The sequence below is a fragment of the Aspergillus foveolatus genome (genome assembly GCF_047715535.1).
Source record: "Aspergillus foveolatus strain CBS 279.81 unplaced genomic scaffold BDW70scaffold_1, whole genome shotgun sequence".
Classification (NCBI taxonomy): Eukaryota; Fungi; Ascomycota; class Eurotiomycetes; order Eurotiales; family Aspergillaceae; genus Aspergillus; species Aspergillus foveolatus.
Window position 1 is genome coordinate 1,251,721 of NW_027396065.1, and position 21,553 is coordinate 1,273,273.

The 21,553-nt window shown below is 50.8% G+C and overlaps 5 protein-coding genes across 5 annotated transcripts; 2 read left to right on the forward strand and 3 right to left on the reverse strand.

Annotated features, from left to right (window-relative positions):
- Positions 1-1,084: 1,084 nt before the first annotated feature.
- Positions 1,085-4,576, reverse strand: BDW70DRAFT_165633 (Zn(II)2Cys6 transcription factor). The gene is made up of 3 exons (XM_073741791.1): positions 2,228-4,576; positions 2,125-2,177; positions 1,085-2,073 (listed from the first exon to the last, which is right to left on the reverse strand). Exons 1-3 carry the CDS (start codon positions 4,431-4,433, stop codon positions 1,147-1,149), a joined length of 3,186 nt encoding a protein of 1,061 aa, XP_073601369.1. The 5' UTR covers positions 4,434-4,576; the 3' UTR covers positions 1,085-1,146.
- A 1,475-nt stretch (positions 4,577-6,051) lies between these two features.
- Positions 6,052-8,064, reverse strand: BDW70DRAFT_155226 (MFS transporter; the record flags this gene model as incomplete). Its single annotated transcript, XM_073740005.1, has 3 exons — positions 6,052-6,826; positions 6,916-7,822; positions 7,971-8,064. The coding sequence occupies 3 exons, from the start codon at positions 8,062-8,064 to the stop codon at positions 6,052-6,054; spliced, it is 1,776 nt and encodes a 591-aa protein (XP_073601370.1).
- Positions 8,065-11,093: 3,029 nt separating this feature from the next.
- Positions 11,094-11,996, reverse strand: BDW70DRAFT_5349 (uncharacterized protein). Its single transcript, XM_073744228.1, has one exon. It carries the CDS (start codon positions 11,797-11,799, stop codon positions 11,320-11,322), a length of 480 nt encoding a protein of 159 aa, XP_073601371.1. The 5' UTR covers positions 11,800-11,996; the 3' UTR covers positions 11,094-11,319.
- Positions 11,997-17,747: 5,751 nt separating this feature from the next.
- On the forward strand, positions 17,748-19,415 carry BDW70DRAFT_155227 (GTP-binding protein Obg; the record flags this gene model as incomplete). Its single annotated transcript, XM_073740006.1, has 1 exon — positions 17,748-19,415. One exon carries the CDS (start codon positions 17,748-17,750, stop codon positions 19,413-19,415), a length of 1,668 nt encoding a protein of 555 aa, XP_073601372.1.
- A 233-nt stretch (positions 19,416-19,648) lies between these two features.
- BDW70DRAFT_126235 (putative JmjC domain protein) lies at positions 19,649-21,549 on the forward strand. Its single transcript, XM_073735055.1, has one exon. It carries the CDS (start codon positions 19,766-19,768, stop codon positions 21,470-21,472), a length of 1,707 nt encoding a protein of 568 aa, XP_073601373.1. The 5' UTR covers positions 19,649-19,765; the 3' UTR covers positions 21,473-21,549.
- Positions 21,550-21,553: the final 4 nt, after the last annotated feature.

Consider the following 21,553-nt stretch of genomic DNA (forward strand, 5'->3'; position numbering starts at 1 on the left):
AGCCTACGCGTCCTATAACAAAACAAGTCAGCCATACATATTCCTTTTCCTTCCAGCATTCAGCTGGGTGAAAATACCAAGCGATGTGAAGCAACGGCGGTCTGTTTATCCCCGTCCTTTGTTTAGCGTATGCGGCGCGTCAATATCGACGTTTCCCTTCCTGTATCCTATAAGATACCTAAGGTGCTGATGCAATCTTTCCTTTCCCGTCCAGTATGTCTTCGTTGTCACTTAACGATAAATGATAAAGCGAACCTCGGCCAGAACAAAGTGGGACGACGATGCTCAAGAGTCGCAAGGAAGCGAGGGAAACTCGACGTAGGCAACAGAGCAGTAAGCAGAGTGACCACGACGGAAGGACGTACCCGTAGGACGAGCTGAACCTGAATTTGAAGAAGCTGTGCTGAGCCGGGGCAGTGGACCTGATCAGTTCGCGTGGACTTTTTTGCTTAGCGCGGAGAGGGGAATCTGGGAGGGTCGGAGGAGCAACGGTCGATCATGGGACTTACCGACGACAGTAAATTATCGAAGCCTCCACTCGGTAAATTGTATCTAGTTAATAGAGCAGACCGAAAAAGAGAGAAAGGGATCGCAGGTCTGAGCGAGAGGACACTAGATGAATGCGCTGTCCGCAGGATCAAGATCGAATCAGCCACAGGGCAGAAAGAGTCTGAGGGGCTGGAAGGGGATCCTTGCTAATCGAAAAGATGGAATCAGAATAGGAATGTTGGTCAGTCTGCCGCCAGCAAAATCGCCCACAGCTTCGCTTGCTGCCCAATTCGCATCACCATTGGCCTCGAAAAGTAGAAGTCGTCGGCATTGGGGCATTGGAGGATGACGACCCTGGGGTTGGGCATGCTTATGGCGAGCTGTAACCTGACCTCACATGGATGTGGCATAAATGTATGTACTCCTAAAACTAATGCCAACCTATTAACAGTCATGAGATCAAATGATATAGTAAGTATTCAAGAGTAACAAAAATGACTTCATCAAATCGTTTCCTTGGTCCTTTTTATCACCCAATTCCTAATATAGATAACCTGCCCTTTCCTTGCCCGTGAGGAACCGTAAACAAGAAGCAGCCTGAGGCAACCCGACACAGAGTATATCCAGGAGTAAAAGATGATGAAGAAGAAAGAAAATCTATATACCCGAGCCATGCCCATGCCCATGCCCCGGTCCAGTGGCGCCTGCTCCACCGAAGAAATAACCCTCAAGTAGATCATAATTGGCATTTTCACTCCAATCATGCTGAAAATCAACGGCCATGCCGAAACCTAGATCAATCCCGAAATTATGGCCAGCTCCATGGCCCAGTGACTGTGCGCCGCCTTGGAATTTAAAGTCCGAGTTCTCTTCAGATCCCAGGGACAGCTGGCGCTCGATTCCTGTTGGATCATAATCCAAATAATCAAGACCCATGCCCGAGGGGTTTTCCTGCTCTGTAGGTGTTACTTGGTATGGTGGGATACCGCTGGCCGCAACGACGCTGCCGGGTGATCCGCTCTGCTGGGGGGAATTGTTGTAGTAGTATTGCGGCTGTGGTTGGGGCTGCTGTGGCGAGACGGGGTTCTCGAAGGGGCCGTAGTATTCCATAGACGGATTGCGATGGGATTGTGGCCGCGCGAAATTAGGATCCGAAGTCTCAGAGACAGGGTAGGGTTGGGCTGGCTTTCCCATGCCACCACCACCTTGCCTCTCAGCGACTGTACGGTTGTCGCCGAAGAGATCTTCGAGGTTCATATCGAATCTCGGTACAGGCCGAGACTGTCTCATTTGTAACTGTCGCCGAGATGCGCTCTGTCGCTGCCGTTGCTCTGCTTGCTGTCGCGAATATGGCCTTGATCTGGATTGCGTTGCATTAAACTGTCTTGACCCGCTAGTGCTAGTCTGCATCCGGTTCAGTTCAATCTGTGGCCCAAAGCCAGTTGTAGAAAGACTCATTTCGACGGTGGCCTTGCTCATTCGTTCGAATGCGTCACGACAAGCTTCTGCGGGTGGGCACTTGTGCATGAGGTCCCTAAGCACTGACGTCGCTGCTAGGACCGTGAAGTCCACTTCATCAAGTGTCTACATAAGACATTAGGGTCTGCGGAAGTGCAAGGAACGAAGGGGACATACCAGACGACTCCGCACATATGGCGAGTGCCAGATAGCATACAGGAATGAAATTCCTAGAGTTTGTAAGCACCTGAACCAGCCTGGAGAAAGCAGCATTTCTTACCTGCCATGAAAATATGATGAGTAGCTAGATAGGTATAATTAACCAAACGCACACGATGCATCTGGCGGTATATCCGTATGACTTTTTGCCCAGCTTCAGCAACCTTGTAATAGATATCATGTTCGTCCTCTTCTTCTACCTGAGAAAAGGACGGACTGGAAACATCCTCAGCAGGGGAAAGCTCATCAGCCAACTCAGCCGGAACGGTGAGGCTTTGCTGATAGAGCATGATGACCGCCTGCCAGTAGTTCAACTCCAGGAATTCAAGTGGAAATCTCACACCATTCTCCGAAGGCATCGGCGCACTATTCTTCCATTCCAACAATCGCCGATCAACGTCCCTCCGCCATGATCGGAACGAGTCAAAACCTTGAAGGAAGGGTGACACGACATCAAGGCGCATGAAGCTCCTGGCGCCGGGTGGGCCTCGTTGTCGGGCGAATCGGGCCTGCTGATGCTGCAGAACGTCCTGAATCTCCGACTGCAGCACGCGCAGCTTGAAATAATGAAAGGCAGAATGTTTATAACTGGGAGCTCCTTCTGGGGCTTTAATTATCCCAGATTTAGTGATATATTTGTCTTCCAAAATGGATGGGAATTCGGTACTTATGGCCTGGTCACTGATGCCGAACGGACGACCGACACAGCAGCTGACCAGACGATCAAAACTGTAGCAGCACCACCACAATCGCCGACGAAAGTCGCGCACCCATTCTCGGCGGCCTCGCTCGTGGTCGTCGATGCGTAGCTTCGCCTTTTCGCCATCCTTGTTATTCGTACGATTCATATTGTCATTTTCAGGTCCATCGATGCCTGCTCCATCCTCATAATGAAGACCAAGGTCAACTGCGAGACGCATTGCAACCCCGACAATGTACCAGAGGCCAGGCGCCACGGGGCGAAGCAGAGCAAAACTTGCGAGGAGGAGGACTGCCTGAAGCTCCTCCAAAGCACCAAAACCATCAGTGGTTGGAGAAGTCGACAAGAACGACTCTAAGTGAACAATGGCAGAGGCATGATATTCTTCTGGCTGATACTGACGACTTGACAGGCGTTGTCTCTTGGTTGCAGAGGGGGAATGATCACGACCTTCTTTCTGATCTTCTGCTGGTTTATCTTCAAATATAATTCCAGATCCAATGGCAAATACGATATTGAGAAAATACAGACTGCGAGGGGAGCGGCTTTTCTCGTCAACGGAATACGTACGGTCGAGCAATTCCATAAAGTCAACACGATGTACAATGGGTATCTGCGGGTTGGCATGTTCGAAATAGAGGTCGGCCAGCCGCTCGGCCAGTTCCCTGTCCGGAAATGCTGCACACTTCATCATCGGCCGTGTCTGCAGCCCGAAAAACGAGTCCCGCGTGGTGCTTCCTTCCGTACCCGTGGCGCTATGCGGTAGACGTTCCTTTGGGCGCGATGGACCACGTTCCGATGAGTTTCCAGGCACTGAACTCTTCACCGCAGCAAATACAACCCGGGCAAAAGAAATGCCAGACGTTGAACCCAGATATCGCGGATCCGAGGTCCCTTGGACCGAAACCATCCCAATATTCGAAACGAGGTTCTGTATCCGCCAGCCATCTTCTGTGTCGGCGTCCTGCTTCACCTCCGGGTCATGGTCATATCGCGAAGCCTTTTCCAGCCCAAGAGGCCCATTCTTTTCCTTCTTGATCCGCACGGACTTGTCATTACTCCCGTCCTGCGCGGCTATTTCGCCCGCAGCTGGTCCGTTCGCCGAGCCCGCATATGCTTCATACCCCGCTTCGATTTTCACAGCTTCCTCCTCATCGAATGCCACAGCTTCATTATACTCAATCCCGTTATCCATCAGTACCTTTTCGAGGTACGCGACCCTCGACTCAAGGAAGTAGACATAGCTGCGGGGAATTTCACGTTTTGTTATCGGATCGTAACCGACGCAACGAACCCCTGCCTTCTCGCAGGCTTGGCATCGTGGCAGTCGTTGGTCACATCTGTTTTTCCTCTGCCTACATCGATTGCAAGCGGAGACGTTTCGGAAAGAGGACGAATTCGCTGTTGACGGGATAGCGGCACCTTCATTGACTGGATGTGGTAGTTGTTGCGCCGATGGATCTGAAGGCATAGCAGAACCCGAATCGGCTATAGGGTGTGGTCGTTTTTTCCCATTTCCAACGGCCGTGGTCGAGGTGTGGATATCTGAGGTACTGGGATTCAGCATAACGAAAAAGGATATAATGACCGGTGGCTCGAAAGTACCACCATGTCTCAACTGAAAGACCCGTGATGAATGTACGCAGAAAAGAAAGCTGCTGTGGTATACCGAGGTTGGTCAGCACGCATGTAGGCGATTGATTAGGTATGTCGTTCGTTGCTAGTCTAGCGCTCAAACACGAGCCTGTAAAATAGTGAGGAGATGAGGATTGGCGCTTGAGAGCTCGAGAGATATTGCCGTAATATCGCGTGGGCTCTTTTTCATTCACTCCTTTAATTCTCCGAAACAATGGTCAGGGCAGAGAGCGATTCTGGCGGCAATGTGAAGCGCAGACGCAGCGCATGACTGGAGAAAGCCTGCAGTCACCAACAGCAGAGACAGATTCAGCTAAAAAAAGACGATGCCAAAGAGCTGAGAAGTGGAGAGGGATGGAGATACGCAGGAGCGAGGAATGAGACCGCTGACACTGAGTCTGGCAGTTTGCGACAGCCCTGCTGGTGGAGATTTTGATTTGGGAGATCTCTCTGGCGGGCTGTAATCTCTGGTACAAAGATATGCGTGGGGGTTGACTAAGGTAGTACCTCGGTTGGCCTAGTCCAAGCTTGAACGGTCCCCTTGAACAGATCGTGGGTCCAATGATGGTAGTACGTATACAGTAGCAATAAATGCAGACTGTGATAGGAAACTGCTGAGAGCTGCCCTGATCCAAAGCGACTGACCGATGCCGTCAGAGGTGAACGAGCGATGTATGTCGAATTCACAATATATCACGTGTATTTATGAATAGCGCTTGATTGGCTACTGATAAGCAGTGCGGGACGCATTTCCAGTTTATTTGAAGATGCGATCGAGTCAAAGCCAGCCAGTCGTTGAGATCTCGATAGCATATCAATTCCATATATTGACTATCATGATCCTCCTATCCAACGTTGGGTTCCAATGTCCAGAATGCTTGAATGAAAGTACCTGCCTTAGTATCGAGTGTTATCGGATCAACCCCGCACTTTCGATGATGGCTGTGCTCGGCTGTGAGAGCGGAGATGCAGATGTGCTTTGGCTACTACGCTGGTTCAGAAGATATTTTGGTAGCAAACAGATGTATCGGGAAATATGGAAGAGAGTTCACAAGACGAACCCCCGCATCTATGAAATTGTGCTCTCAAACATGGTAGTAGTAGGATGATAGCTGGAAAAACAAACAGCCGCCCGGATGCATGGAACAATCATGAACACCGACAAGATCCGGCCACAAATGCCCCGATAGAATGATTCCTCCCAGAATGAAATGAACGCAACAGAGACACCTCACTCATGCTTTTGATTCCCGGTACATGCATGCATCCAAATCCAGTCTATGTAAGCGCCGCCCAGTCTTAAGTCATGATCTAAAAAAAAAAAACAAAACAAAATAAATAAAAAGAAAGGGAAGAGAAGAGGGGAAGTAAGGCGAGACTCAACAAACAGAGAGAACAAGCGAAGCTGAAAAGTAACGACAGTAAAGCGAACAAGAAAACAAGCTAACAACGTGGTCGCCGGGTATAAGACGGAGATGGAATGATAAAATGTTCATCAAAGTAAAACAAAAATAGCAAGCACGTTGGTGACGCGCAGACCTGCACGCGGATTAACCCCGTACTGGCCTCAAGTCGGCGGCTATGCTGGGAACCTCCAGTTCGTCGACACTGGTCCGTGCTGAGGAAAGCAGTCTCCGGACTTCATCCGCAGTACCGTCTTCCTTGTCTGCAGCGAATGAACCCCGCAAGACATTCCTAGTGTGAGACGTGTCCGGCTCAGGCTTCTTCTCATCAATGAACCGTTGGGGCTCGGACTCCTCCATCCAGAAACTTTGGATGGCACCGATCAGACAGACAATACCGCAAGCCCACCACGAGATGACAGAGTATCCGCTGTCAAGACCCTTGGAATGAAGAAACCCGGTTACACTCGGGCCAAAGGCGCGGCTGAGACTGGCTGTCGAAGCGGCGGCGCCGTTGATAGACCCGAGGACTTTCGAGGAGGGTGCTGCGTTGGCAAGCAGGATTGCAGTGGAGGGGAAGGCGATGACATGGAAGGTAATCTTGCAGATCAGGGCGACATATGCGGCGGTCATTTGAAGCTTCTCGGGTAGGAGGATCAGGTATGGGACTAGTAAATAAAGCGGCGGCCAAACGAGGAGGACGAAGCGAAAGGTGCGCAGGGTCCCAAAGTGGCGAACGACGAACGGGAACAGCCAGAGCTGCGCGATCATGGAGTATACGCCCTGCACTGCCAGCATCAGGCCGATAGTCTTGGTCGACAATCCTAAACCGCCCGTAAACTTGAAGGGTAAGACGGCATCTTCCTTGGACTTGGGCGTGCTCAGGAAGACGGGCATGAGTTGGTCGAAGGAAACACTATGGCTATTGTCCGAGTCAGCATACAGTGAACGCAAACATCGGCGCACACCCCCGTCGCTAGTCCTCAAGTTGCATCCGAAGGTCAGACTTACTATGCAAGGATCCCATATCCGACGATGTTGAAGATAACTTGCTTCGTAAAGGCCTTGGGTTTCCCACCGGTCATCTGCTTTTCAAGGTCGTCATCCACAGCCAGGTCATCGACTTCCCTTACTGGGCCCAAACGGGGGGAAGTTTCCGTGCTCCGATAAGCTGGCGGAGGAACCTCGTCGTAGTCGTCAAAATAGCCTGCATCGGCTGAATCCGCTTTGACATCTTGCTCCTCCGCAGCCTGCACGCGAGAACCCCAGCATCTGCCAATCAGCCAATTGCCCAGCTCCAGCCCACGGTCACGACGATACTTCTTTTCCGGATGAGTCTCCTCCAGGAACAGCAACCCAACCACGATCCCAGTCATCAGAACGACAACACAGACCAAGTTGGGCAGCAGAAACGGGAACTTTTTGAATATGGATTCGCCCGAGAATAACCAGGGATAGTTGTCGCATGGCTGTGACAACGCCCCACCCATTGCAGGCCCAATGATAGACCCCAAGCACCAGACGAACGGCATGATCGAGTAGGCGCGTGGCTGATGTTCCTTGACGGTGACAATCTCTGCAACAGTTGTCTGGAGAACCCCAATGTTCCCGTTGAGGAGACCGCCTAACGCTCGGGCAATCATGGCAGTCGCTAAATTAGGAGCGAACCCAAACACGACCATGCTAATGGCTGTTCCAACCAGGCCCATGATCAGGACCGGCTTTCTACCAATCTTGTCGCTCATGCGACCCCAAAACATACCGGCGGAGAATTCCGCGAATGTAAAGGACGAGGTGATCAAACCAGCGTAGAGGGCAATCTTGCGATCATTGCTTGTAACATGGAACGACTCCACCATGTGATAGACGTACGGGAAAATCGACATGAAGGCGATTGGCTCGCAGATGCGGCAAAGCGCTGTGTAACGGTCAGTCGCAGTCGCTACCCGAACAACAACCAAAAATTTTATTTCGCATTGCGAGGGAAAAAAAAAGGGGGTTCTCAATTAAGCTGGAGCCCAAGGGCAGCTGGAATTTTGTCCATATTTTGATAGGAATCTACTCACCCAGCACGAAGAGTTGACGTATAGGAAACGCCGACCAATCACCGCTGCGCTCTTCATGTCGCCGACTCTGCAGAAACGCTGGTCGTTTGAACATTGTGCTGATGTGGCTGAAACTCTCGAGATCTCGCTTGATTCAAGAAGGGATAGCTGTATTGCGTCTCTTCCTTACTGAAGAGAGCAAGCGTGGACAGGCCGGCTTGTATGGAATGCACTCGGTAGAGGCAAGAACTGCAGGTAGGTATCACTGATTCGAACTGGTTCAATTGTCAAGCGGCTTTCGGCATGTCTTCCTCAGCTCTCAGTCGACCTCTTAAATCGTGAAGTTGCTTTTTGTGCTTTAATTTGCTCTGATGCTGTTTGTGCAGGAACTGCTAGACTGTGTGACGACTGCAAGGAAGCCAACAGCGCAAAACCTTATTGATAGCTGACGGGAAACACTCCGAGTTGAGCAGTAGATGAATTGACCGGCTATGTTTGAGAGCAGGGTTAGGCGAGTTGATTGGTTCAGTGGCTGAAACTGCGGTAGTGGTATTGTAGTTGTGGTAGTGGTAGTGGTAGTGGTAGTGGTAGATGGGTTAGGTGAGTTGAGCGCAAGGTGCAAAGCAGGCCGAGGTATTTAATAAAAGGCAGTGTGGAGGAGAAACTTGAGAGTATGGGAAAGGCACATCAAACAAGGGCGGGAAGGAGGGAAGCTATTAAATGGATGAAGCCGTTGAGCATTTCACCAGCAATGGAGCCCATTCTGGTTACAGCTGTACAAAGCCCAGGTTGCAGGAGCAAACAGTCGAGGATATCAAGGGACCCACAGCTTGTGTCTGGCTGTTTTTGTGACTGGACTTTTTTAAATAATTTTTTTTATGTTTTAGGAAATCGGATTTTGATTTCTTGGGACCGACGGTTTTCAGATAGACTGAGTGGAGCAGAGAACGAGAGCTGGAATGAATCGCAGCAACCCGAGTGGTATCCAGGAAACCCACCAGACGAAAAATGGGGTAGAGCAGACGGGGAGCAGGGAAATAAAATGAAATAAAAGAGAAAAAAATAATAGAATAAGAAAAAAAAAAAAAAGAAAAATCGAATCCAGCAAAACAAAAAGACGAGACTGAAAAGGATGGAGCCAATAGGGTTGAGCAGACGGTCAAGGACGGACCAAGCATCAACCCACGACATCCCGTACTGATTATTATTGATTTCATCCCGAGTCGGGCTGGGAACGGTTGGGTATAGCATCTTGTGCCCTGAGGATCGAGGATCACAGGCCCGACCAGGTCCTGTCTGCTCTCAGGTACCTCCGGATATCGGTTGAAAGCAAGATGCGCCTACAGCTTACACGGCAGGTGCGACAAAGGACAGGGAGGCGGGATGGAGGATGGTGGCAGGCGTGGCAGGCAGAGTGGAGTGGGTTTGTTGGGAGAACGCAGCCCGATAGTCGGGTTGACGGAGTTCAATAGGCGGACTACGTGTGAATTGGATGTCACTACTGTGTCAGGATGGATGGATACGTGGATGGTTCCGGAGTGAGAGTCATCAGACAGATGGGTGAAAAGGAGAAATCAGAAATCATCATGAAAAGGAAGCGAAGGAGGAATGGAGCCGCGGCGATTGACCCATCAAGCCCTGGATTGTCGCTCCGGGGAAGAATCAAGGAGGGAGTTAGAAGCGCGCTAAGAGGGCTGTAAGGACGATCGGCTTTCCAGAAGTCTGGGTTGACTCTTGAGTAGTGCAGATGATAGATCTAACACACTAGCCGACTAGCGCGCCCCTCCCAGGGAAAAGCCTGGCAAGGACTTTCGCGACGGAGGAGTAATTCCGCAGGACTGGCGTGAGGATCCAAATGGTCCTTATTCACTAGGAATCCTGGATTTCAAGTCGAAAGTACAGTTTAAAATTATAGTAGATGTATACTAGCTGGAGCTGCAAAGCTGCAACAGTATTAAACTCTCTGTGCGATAATATGCGGCTGGAGTGGCAGGCGACAGTAAACAATTGTATCTTGACTGTCCCCCATGGGTGCTCGTGACTCTATGGAGAATGAGGGGGGTTTTGGTAATCTTGCAAGCTGCCATTGGCGATTGATCTCAGTAGCAAACAAAGGCAGCGAGGTGTAAAGGCCTTGTTCAGGAGAAAGGGGAAAGATGCGGTGTATGCGATCCCTCAAACAGGGCGAGGCCAGACATTCGGTCAATGGGAGACTGGGAGCCGGTCAGGAGAAAACAAACAGGTGACGATCGAAATTATGATTCTTATTCGAAGACGAAGAGAGCCTAGAGAAATGAGAATTGGGAAAAGGTGGGTCTGATACTGAGGTGAGCAGTCGAGGAGCTCCCACTTCCAGTTTCAGTTTTTTCTACCCCATACGGAGCGATAGTATGACTCTGGTTCTACGGAACGGTGAGGGTCTGAAAACGGGCATTTCGTCATTCTGCCTGGCCGGAGTGGGCCCAACGGGCTGGCTGATCGGAGGAAAGACGGATTGACGTCTAGCGTGGTGCTGGAGATTGTTGGAGATTGTGACCATGTCAAAAGGGGTAATCGAGACTCGTAGACAGATTGACGGATCACATTCTATTGATCTTGACTCTTCGACTCTCGATCAGATACGCCAGGAAACCAATGCCATTGGCTTCGTGGGAATGCCTGGTTGTACGGAGTGCACATTGAGCGGATCGGTACCTGGAAGATCCCATCCCTGTCTGAGTAACCAGTCCAGCCTATCGACGCGAGGAGACGATGCGGCATTGCAGCATCTACAACTAATCTGCAGGGATAATCAAACCTCCAAGACAGATCTATTCGTCTGCTCTGCAATTGCCGTCAGTCTGTCGTACTGTCAGCAGACCGTAAATATGAGCTGTCACTACCAGTATGGATCTCTCTCCTATTATTCGGTGCTATGAGACTTTCACTCTCCCAGGGCCCCGATACGGAGTGCAAGCTCTCTGCCCATCTCAGTAAGGAGCGGGAACATTCTTCCAAAGACTGGAAGACTTTTCCGGGGACCGCTGACCGTCATTTCTTTAAGCAGGGCGTCACTTCGTGCTCCGTAGGCCCGTAGTTCCAATGACTCGCTTTTGCAGCAGAAACAGTACAGAGATTTGCAGTTCTCTTTCCCGCCTAAACGTGGAAGTTTCTATGAACCAAACCGGCCTGCTTAGGCATTGCATGACCCCCGTAGGCAATAGACATCGTCCTCCGCGGCCATTTCGAATGGTTCACGTGAACCGCAGCCCAACGGTTGCTCGCATGCCGACCGATGTCAGGGAGTTGACTGTTTCATTGGCCTTGCAGCAGCGTAAGCTTCAAAGACACAATAGGCATGAATCTGTTAAGCGTCTGGTTTAGCGCATCTCTAAACCTGGAGCCACGCGAGCCGAACGAGGTTGGAGAAGAGGGGCAGAAGGAAGATCGAACGATGGGCTGCAAGCCTGCAGCTAATCTCTTGGCCCACCAGAGAGCTCACCTGGCGGACCTGCTCCGATGCTGTCCGAGCTAAGGACGCCGGAATGGCTCGATGCCGGTAGTCTCTAGTTTGTGCACATCGACAACACCATAACAACCGTGCTTCATTGGAGCTTGCAGTCGTAATCTTGTTTGACGTCCCGGTTTTGTAGCAGGGGGGAAGTGTTCCAAACGGAGGCTCTACTGAATGGAGAGAATGCAGAGTTCTTCTGCGTGTCATGAGCGGAATTGGGGCAGCCATCACTGAGTCCCAATAGAGGGCAGAAATAAGGCAGTGCTTAACCTCTAGAATTGGGACACGTTCGCTATAGCCGATAAGTTGGAAAAAATTCTGCTCGGCTGACGTGCCGTGGATTTGTATCGTATGCATTGTACGCACGCATACAGACTTGGGTGCAAACGATACTACGCGACCCAGTATGAACTCCCTTGGGCTTTGAGGTCCACACACTTCACGAAACAGTCCCGTCGTCCGGCGGTGACAGGTGAGGAAACCGGACACAGGGACTTAGGCCTCCCATTTCAAATATCAGAGCCATCGTGTCAATAGCGAATTCCATTCGGAAATGTCGGAAAGCGGATGAAAAAGCAGCCGGCGCTGTTGAGGCGTGTAGGTATGCATGGCTACCGGTCAGGTGAGCACTGACCAACTCGGCTCTGCGCGATAGCTCTTCCTTGCTGACGATCCCTGTGTTTCAAAAGACCGATGAGACGAGCATGCATGTGCGTCGTCGGGATCAGGCCACAAGGAGGTGACTGGCTCGATGAGGTCAATTGCTGCAGAAGGAAAGGGAGAACCAAACACGGTTGAGGAGGAAACCTGGCCTGCACCGTACTTAAGCGGTGAGAGCTGCAAGCAAACAGCACTTACACTGACAGCGACGATACCCTGGCCGTTTCTCTCTTGGCTGCATCGTCGGCGCGTGGTTATTTCGCCTCCAACCCGGTTCATAGGCTCGTCTAGGGTCCGGATCCTGCTGGCTTGGGCAGAAACAAAATCAGCGGGTGGTTTGACATTTGTGCTTGCATGCTGCGTTCAGCAAATAATATGGCCCTTGTCCTTGCCCGCCTTGCAGCAAACCAGAGTCGAAAGATACGGTGAGGGCGGCGGCATGCCTGTCCCTCATAGCACCGATTGCCGAAAAGAATCGTTGTAATCCTCATCTTAACGGCCGGCCCAGTTTATGCAAGGCAAATTACTCGCAAGCTGCCACATTTCATGACATCGGTGCTGAGTTTACGAGAAAGCAAACACCGGCGAATGACGGGGCATCACTGACCAGAGCTTTCCATCAGATCGATACTACGCCCTCTCGCTCCTGCTGTCAGCTCGTCACATGGCCCTTGAACAATTCTCCGATTCGCACATTAGCAGACAAAGGATGATCAGCGCGCAGAACTGCCGCGAGTCAATGGATTCCTGGCAGTAATTATTTTGGCACGGCTGATGTGTGAGCCAGTGTAACTCGACGGACATCCCACTTCTGCCAATCCCGTTCGGTACGTTTCCTGATTACGTCGAGTTTCCGGCCATCAGACAGCACACCACCCGTTGCCTAACCAATTACTTGATTCAGGGCCAAATCCGTTGCAGTTTCGATGTCGGCTTCATGAAGATACAAATGACTTGCCCTCCCGTGAGTAGCAGCTACCCAGTGACGCCCTCTTTCATGCCTGTTGGGATATGAATGAACTTCTCAGAATAGCGCATTGAGTGGATCAGCGATCGTCCTCGATATGCAGCCCACTGTGCCGGACTGTCGGGTCAATGACTCAATGGGCGACCTCGATATACGGGGCCGGACATGAGTACCTTAAGTCCTACGAGCCTTGACTATGACGACGTGCGCTATACGTACGGTTGTACCAAAAGCATTTGAGCGTGTTGAATGATTGATCAAATCTAAAATCAATCCAACAGTGCCTCGCTGGCCGTTTTAAGGAGTTGCCGGATTGGCCGCCACAGCCGCACTTACTTGACGATGATTTACTGTGCCGCTGCTTGAAATTAATGAATAATTAGGAGCAGTCATAGCCCGACGAGCGCGTCAGACCCAGTTGTTCTAGAAACATTCGGTACATATGATACAACGCTGAAAGGATCATGCAGGGCTTGGCCCCAGTGCCGGCGGCCTTGATCCGTAAAGGTCCCACAGATAGATTCAATCGTACCATAGACCGACGGATGGTAACCTGAATTATAATCCATTATATGAGACCGATTGTTCTGAAGTTCCTTTTGGGTCGGCATCTATCCTACCGTGCTCACTCGTTGCGGCTGCCAACTCCTACTGCGTGTCGGCTGACAGCTTGGGGCTCTGTCATACTCAAAACAACTAGCATCAAAAAGTCCGCATCTACACCGTACTTTCGACAGGGATAGTGGCACAAAAACCGGGAGACAGACCGAAAGACGTAATCCCAGGAATATTACATAACAAAGTACGGAGTACTCCGTACGCAGCTGCGTACATATCTTTGTACTTTGCACGATCTGAAGTTAATTTATCTGTGGATGCGATAAGTGGGGCCGCCTGTGGAGTGGTTGATCCTCTAACTTCCCTTGGGCCTTTTTGTGTTCTCTGCCTACGTCAAAGCACAAGCTACGGCCAGAAGCCAATGAGAACGAGCCTCGCTCGACCATCCGTCAGTACTCGAGGCGCGCAAAGCCTCATTTCAAGTTGAGTTGTCTCCATGCCGCTTTGCAGAAGCAATTGAAGCCCCTGGTGGCAAGCAAGGCTGGGTGAGTGGGTGTACACTGTACCTTGCGGAGCTCCATAGCCCCATCGGAAAGAGCGATCCGGTGCCGCGGCGACGGATCTCTGACGCTAACCTTGGTTCTGGTTGCCGGATTCAACATTCCGTCACAACCGCCTCACCATTCAGCCAGCCCATCATTGCCTTTTGACTTTATTGACCGTTTCGAGTTTAGACGCACATTCTTCGGGCCTCGGTAGTCAATCCCGGGTCGCTGCCAGGGTGAACTGCGAGCTGATTATCGTCCGGCCCCTGAAATCATGTGAGCAACTAGCCTTCCCAGTCTCCACTGCAGAAATTCGCATTCAAGCTGAATCTGGGCCACTGTGAACGTCAACAGCGTCTTTCCGTTATTCAAAGGTCCAGAGTACTTTGGCCACAAAGCACGTACTTCTACTCAGCGATCCTTGCGTAGCCCCGGTCATTTGAATTATACTATTTGTTCTGGTCACACTTGATCTTTGCTTGGTGTGAAGCTGCTTCCTCTGAACGTGGGGCGCCTGTCAATCAATAGATCAAGCAAGGATCTGTCAACATTTGGGCCTACCTTGCATACGAAAATCATCCGCAGAGAAGATTCAAGCCGCGAACGTTCATTTGAGGAGACCGTGTCTTCAATGAGGCAAGGCCAGGATTGCCATCCAGCTGAGGAGAGGACAGCACAGCACTTGCTGCTGCAAGCCTACGAGCCTCTGATTCACCCTATGATTACTAATTCGCCTGTGTTCTGTTCACCTTCCAGTCGATCTCTGCCCTCGAAGACGAAAGGCAGAAAATTTCCGAGTCCTCGTCCAACGGATTTGTCCAAGTGTCGGTCAGTCAGTTGCATGCGAAACAACGCATGCAATTATTGTACCAAGATCGAGGGTTAGAACGCCATTTTCTTGAGTGACGAGATCATGGTATGATGGTTTGACTTCAACAAAGTCTCGGCCCTGCACAGGTTATTCCTGTTCCCACTACGCATGGCGCCAACACCTGCGTATGCTGTACCCTGTCGAGGCTTGGGTTAACTCCCGTTGGCGTTAAAACTCCTCTAGACACCTATACTTTGACACATCATTGAGGAGAGATTTGCATACGGACAGACCGATCGGACAGACATACGGTGAGAGCGGTTTGTGGAACCACGAGGGCGGGATGCAAATTGGCTGAAGTCATGCTGACGAGCCCGGCCGCTGTGCTAATCTATTGTCTGTCTGAACAAGGTATGCCTGTGTGCTCCTAACGTTCAGATTGATGTTGTAATAGTTTCGCGCAGCTGTTCTAATCAGTAAGTGTCAACGATTCCCTAGAGTCTGCGTGTAATGAACCATTTAGCGTATAGAACGACACTTTGTTCAATGCATTTTATTGGATTGACCAGGCTTTCTCAAATGGCACATTGTTAGGGGATTAGTTACTATCAACATCTTGAACGCTGGATCCATTGTCTAGAACGATATTCGCCTGCTCTCTGAAAATATTTCATTCCACATCCTTGCCCAGAAGATCGTATTGTCAAGCAACCGGTATTAGGTACAACATCAATACCTGGATGGCATATGTATACTCATCTATTGAGGCGGACAGGTCGTACGATTGTGCAATCATCTCTTGCTGTGCAACACGATTCCTGACGGAAGTTGACCCAACGGGCGACAACAGTAGATGAGCAATGAGCGCCGAGACAATGATAGCGGGCACATGATGAATAGGGAGATCCGTACGGAGACGATGCTTAATGAATCGGCGGAAACCAGGTCCGCTCGATAAGTTGCAGAGGCAACCTGTACTACGTTCAGCCCAAGCAGCCAATACCTGACTCGACGAGTCTCATAGGCCTTCCTTGATACTTTAGGCAGTCCATATAGTAATTGTGGCGTTGGTCGGAATTATATCTACACAGAGTATAGCCCTGTAAAGCTGCTTTGGATTGACGCTCGTAAAACTTGCCACCCTAATGACGCAGCAGAATACTTCATAGTCAGCTATGCCTATCTGGAATTCTAGATTCCAACTTGGAAGCGAGCTGGAGCCTCGCTATATCTTCCAGATAAGCTGCCGAGAAAACAAAAGTACCACCACAAGTCCTCGCTTCAGCAGTACTTCTTCCGTCCAATGAGATACCTCATCCGCCTCCAACCTGAGTTTCAGTATATTTAGTATGTTCCAATTACGCCCGTCCTCGGCTGATGGAAGAAAACTCTGTGATTGATGCTATTGGTTGATATCTTAATAGTGAGTTTGGGTACCTTGCATTTGGGACACAGGATCCGCAGCCCAGAAGTACGTTGACTAGGTACCCAACCACTTTGACCGGTGAGCATTATGAAAGGTTTCACAGCCACATTGAGAATGCCTATATTGGATTACATTGTATTCAGGGCTACCTTACGGATAGAATGGTTTTCTCTACCTATCCTACGTCGCGGCTCTCTGCCTTCGACGAAATTCGCTAAATGATGTGTCGAATTATCTACTCCGCACAAAGTTAACTTTTCAACTGTACTCCAAAGCGTCGAGTCTAGACCGCACATTTTCTGGGGGTATGATTATGAAGCAATGGAGATCCGCCTCATCGTAAATTCTCTAGCTTTCTGTACTTTCGACAACAAGTCTGGCCCTTTTCTCGAGAGTTTGGAACCTAGCGGTACCTGTCGATACAATGCATGGCACGGTGCCACTCCGCCTTACTGATCTGCTCGTTCAGCAGGTCTCAAAATGACTTCAGTTTGTTCTCATCGTGATAGGTACAGAGTTGAGACCAAGACGATCGAGTCTTGCAAACAGCGCCGTACTAGCCAATCGCATAGTCGGCTCTGTACAGGCTACGCACATTCCTATGCTCGTACATAACCGCAGCGACTGATCCAAATATAGCTTGACTTGTTGTTGCAGACTTGATGCGGTATCTCAATCGGGGTACGTGTGGATTGATACATTATGAATAGAACGCCTTTATCGAGACCAGGAATACTTCTGTAAATGCGTGGCTGGCAGCAACTGAGTCGACCGTGTCTGTGTCAGATTGTCTTGCCAACACTCTCGCAGCCGCGTGGAGCGAGCCACGAATGTGAGGATGTGAATGCGTCATCAACTCATCGGAAGTGGATAGATATCTTGTAACCTAGAGCGAATGTTGAGGCGAAGTTCACTCTGAAACGGGACATGGTCAGGCACTAGGTGCCATGATCACAACTCAAGCTGGCACTGAGTTCGTTGCGTAATGAGGGTGATCAGACCATTCGGAGTGTATTGAGAAGTTCCTGACCATTAGCAGCATACCGCGATATGTTTTTGGCTCTTAAGTTGATGATACGTGAGCGTAGAGGCTTGACGATGGAGACCAGAAGCAGATAAAGCACCTGAGCAGTGGCGGTTATCTTATCGTCACGTGCACTGTAAGCTGTAGATAAGATCACATGACGTCAAAAAAAGCCTGGCAAAGCTTTTGAGTGTCATGGCCGTGACATAGCTGAAGAGCATGAAAAGCTCAGTTCCCAGTTTACCCACTCGCTTCATTGACCGAGCACGTTCCGACGACTGTTGCAGGATGAGCGACACCTAGCATAATCTACAATGGCGACTCAACGAACGAGCCTCCGAACCTTGACCAGCTTGTTCGCCAAACGAAGCGTTTGTTTCTGCTCTCCACCGAATAGACTGAGCGCAATATACGCATACAGTCGCGGATACGCTACAGATACCGAGCCAAAAGAGTCCATAGACGCAGCCATTGCTAGCGATCCTCCTTCACATCTGAATCCGTCACCCGAAGACTACTCCCGGTTCATATTTCAAGACCGTTGCCGCTCGACGATTTATGCCGGCGACGGTGGGCACGGTTGTGTCTCGTTTCAGAGGGAAAAGTATATCCCTGAAGGGCCTCCAAATGGCGGTGATGGCGGCAGTGGCGGCAGTGTCTATATTCAGGCCGTTGAAGGGCTCACCAGTCTGCACAAGCTTGCTCGGAGTGGGGTAATCAGAGCAACCAGAGGCAAGAATGGTCAAGGAAAAAGTAAGGGCGGTAAACGTGGTGAAGACGTTCTTATCCAGGTTCCAGTGGGGACGGTGGTGCGCGAAGTGGATCGGTACGACCCGGTCGCTGAGGAACAGCGACGGCGTGCGCTGGAGAGGAAGATGAAGAAGGAGAAGGCGAAGTCGGGCGAGGGCGAGGACGAGGACGAGCGGCAGGATCTCGATTTTCAGCCCATCCGCCACGACCGCTGGGTCCTCTACCCCGGGGCGAACCCGTCTGATTTCCTGACGACCGTGTTTCCCAGCAATCCGCCAAGGAGGCAGAATATTGCTGCGCTCGAACCGCGTGCGCCTATATACCTGGATCTCTCGCAACATATGGACAAGCCGGTCTTGCTAGCTGCAGGGGGGGCTGGTGGTCTGGGAAACCCACATTGGGTCTCTCGTGCGAACCCTCGGCCGAAGTTTGCTTCGCGCGGAGAGGGGGGTAAGCGCTTGGAGCTAGAGTTTGAGCTGAAACTGCTTGCGGATGTTGGGCTAGTCGGCAAACCGAATGCCGGGAAGAGCACATTGCTACGGTCACTGACGAATAGTCGGACTCGCATTGGCAATTGGGCGTTCACTACGCTCGAGCCCAATATTGGGACCGTGGTCATTGACAACGACAAAGGGCGGCCACTTGTTGAACTCAAAAACAAGCCACCACGGAAACGGTTTACGATCGCAGATATCCCGGGTTTGATCAAAGGCGCCCATTTGGATCGTGGCTTGGGCTTGGGATTCCTGCGGCACATTGAGCGGGCGGGGATCCTAGCCTTTGTAGTCGATCTTAGCGCTGGAGATCCCGTCAAAGAGCTACAGGAACTGTGGAATGAGCTCGGGAAATACGAAGAGCTGCGTGACATGGGCGGGACTTCCAATGAGGGCGGCGACGATCTGACCTGGGACTTGCCAATGCGTAGCCTTCCAGAACTACAAGGCGACAGTGATAAGGCAATACCTCAACCCAAGGACAGACTTCCCGAGCTTGACTTTCCCGCTAATCATACGAAGCCCTGGTTTGTTGTGGCTACGAAGTGCGATCTCCCCGAAACGAGAGAGCGCTTCAAAGCGCTTCAGGAATACCTTTACGGAGTCGAGCAGGGCAAGCATGAGCACCCCTCAGGATATGCTGAAGGTTGGAAAGAAGGGATATCTGCAATCCCTGTGAGTGCTATTAATGCTGAGAATGTCCAGCAGATTCCCAAGCTTGTGATGCAGCTTCTGTAGAGGCTTTAAAGAGCATCTTTCTGTATATTTAGTGTGAAATAACTCTCCTAAGAACGGTCAGCCCCCGTGCTCACTTGTAAATCACTGTGCTATCGACAGTATGTAGTTCTCACAATATCATTGTGCACTAGAACAAGCGCTTGGCCTGCGTACAAGCCTTGACTACAAGCCTTGGCGTATGGTGCAACTTAATAATTAATCTTCTGACAGAATCCCAAATGTGACTGACAACTGCTTAATCCACCAGCAGTGAAAATGGCAGAACACGTCCTTATAACTTTCTTGACCTTCTCCCCTCCTTGAGATTCTACATTTCTCTTTTACTCCATTCGCCCCATCCTGCCAGGAAGATGGCTCTCCATAAAGTTCTGGCTGCCACGCTCTCCGCACTAACAAGCCCCGCCTCTGACGACCCGATCCTCCAGTGCTTCAACAATGACCATCAAGCCCTTCGCGAAAATCTTCTGAACAATACAGATGAAACCATTCGACTCTCTGACGCGAAGTTACGCGTTTTCCCCTTCAGGGACGTCCAAACCTGCTGGCGGAGACTCTATACCGACGCGAGTATCCTCAAAGCTAGCCTGAGCATCTGCAATAATCTCGGGCTCATTGAGCGGGACACAGACACCACTCAGACTTCCGGACAGTTGCTTGTTTCTCGGTTGGTTCAGCTTCTTAATAACTACGCCGGTGATGGCTTGCGAGTCGATCCCGCGGCTCCCTGGCTTTCACCAGTCATCCATCTTGTCGACAAAGCACTGATCATGACCGGCGCGCCTCTCCGCGAAGACCTCATCGAGTCTCTCCTTTCGGCCTTACAAGACGCTACACGACGCCGTACTCTAGACAATGGTAACGTTCTGAATGGGTCGGAATCAGACGACAGTCCATCCCGTGCTTCTAAGCGACGGAAGCTCTCCCCTCCACTGTTCCCTCCCGACGCTGTTCCCCCGCCGACCCTCAAGCATCCCGTTACGCGCGTTTCAAACCCAAGCTTCGATTACATGGAAGAGCATATACAGAATGTCAAGACACCGCTTGTGATTACGGATGCGGTCGAACACTGGCCCGCCATGTCGAATAGGTCATGGGCGTCGCGCGATTACTGGCTTGAGAGGACATTTGGTGGACGCAGGCTGGTACCTGTGGAGATTGGGAGGTCGTATACGGACGAGGGATGGGGACAGCGGATTATGGAATTCAAGGAGTTTGTTGAAAATTACATTTGGAGAAATCCGTCGACATCGACGGCGAGACTGCGGTCATCCGCGGCTGAGGTTGGCGACCAAGTCGAGGGTCAGGACCTTGATAAACAGGAAGACGCCAATCAAACCGGGTATTTAGCGCAGCATGATCTTCTCAGTCAGATCCCCGCCTTGCGCAAGGATATCTCCATTCCAGACTTCTGCTATATTGACCCGCCAGCACCAGATCCGGGCACACCAGTCTACTTGAAGAAGTGCCAGGAACAGGAAGAGGAGCGGAAAAGAAATGCGACAACCGTCCGGTCGGACAATGGCGAAGCACACGACAATGCAAACGGTGACTTTGTCACCGACGACAGTCTTACACCACCCAGCGACCCAATTATAAACACGTGGATCGGCCCGTCTTGGACAATCTCCCCTCTGCACCACGATCCCTACCACAACATTCTCGTCCAAGTCACTGGTGCCAAATATATTCGGCTCTACTCGCCTCATACCCCAGCTTCGCAGATTCACCCCCGGGGCATGGAAGCTGTTGCCTCTGACAAAGAAAGGAGAAATAGTCATTCCTCTCCAGGCAACGGTGCAGGTCCAGTTGGCGCAGATGGCGATGATACTTCTACAGCACGCATGATCGATATGTCAAATACGTCACAGGTCGATGTCGCCGCTATTGAGCTCTCCCCGGCGGAGTCGGAGCAGTGGGAGGCCATGTGGCCGGGATTTCAGCAGGCGGAGTATGTTGAAACGATCTTGAGAGAAGGAGAGTCACTTTATATCCCGGTGGGATGGTGGCATTATGTGAGGGGATTGAAGGCGGGCATAAGCGTTAGTTTCTGGTGGTAATTCGACTACTGCCTGCGTCACTGCATGTACGTTTTACAGCAGGAAGATTGATATAAACCAACTAATCTCGCGAAAAAAAAT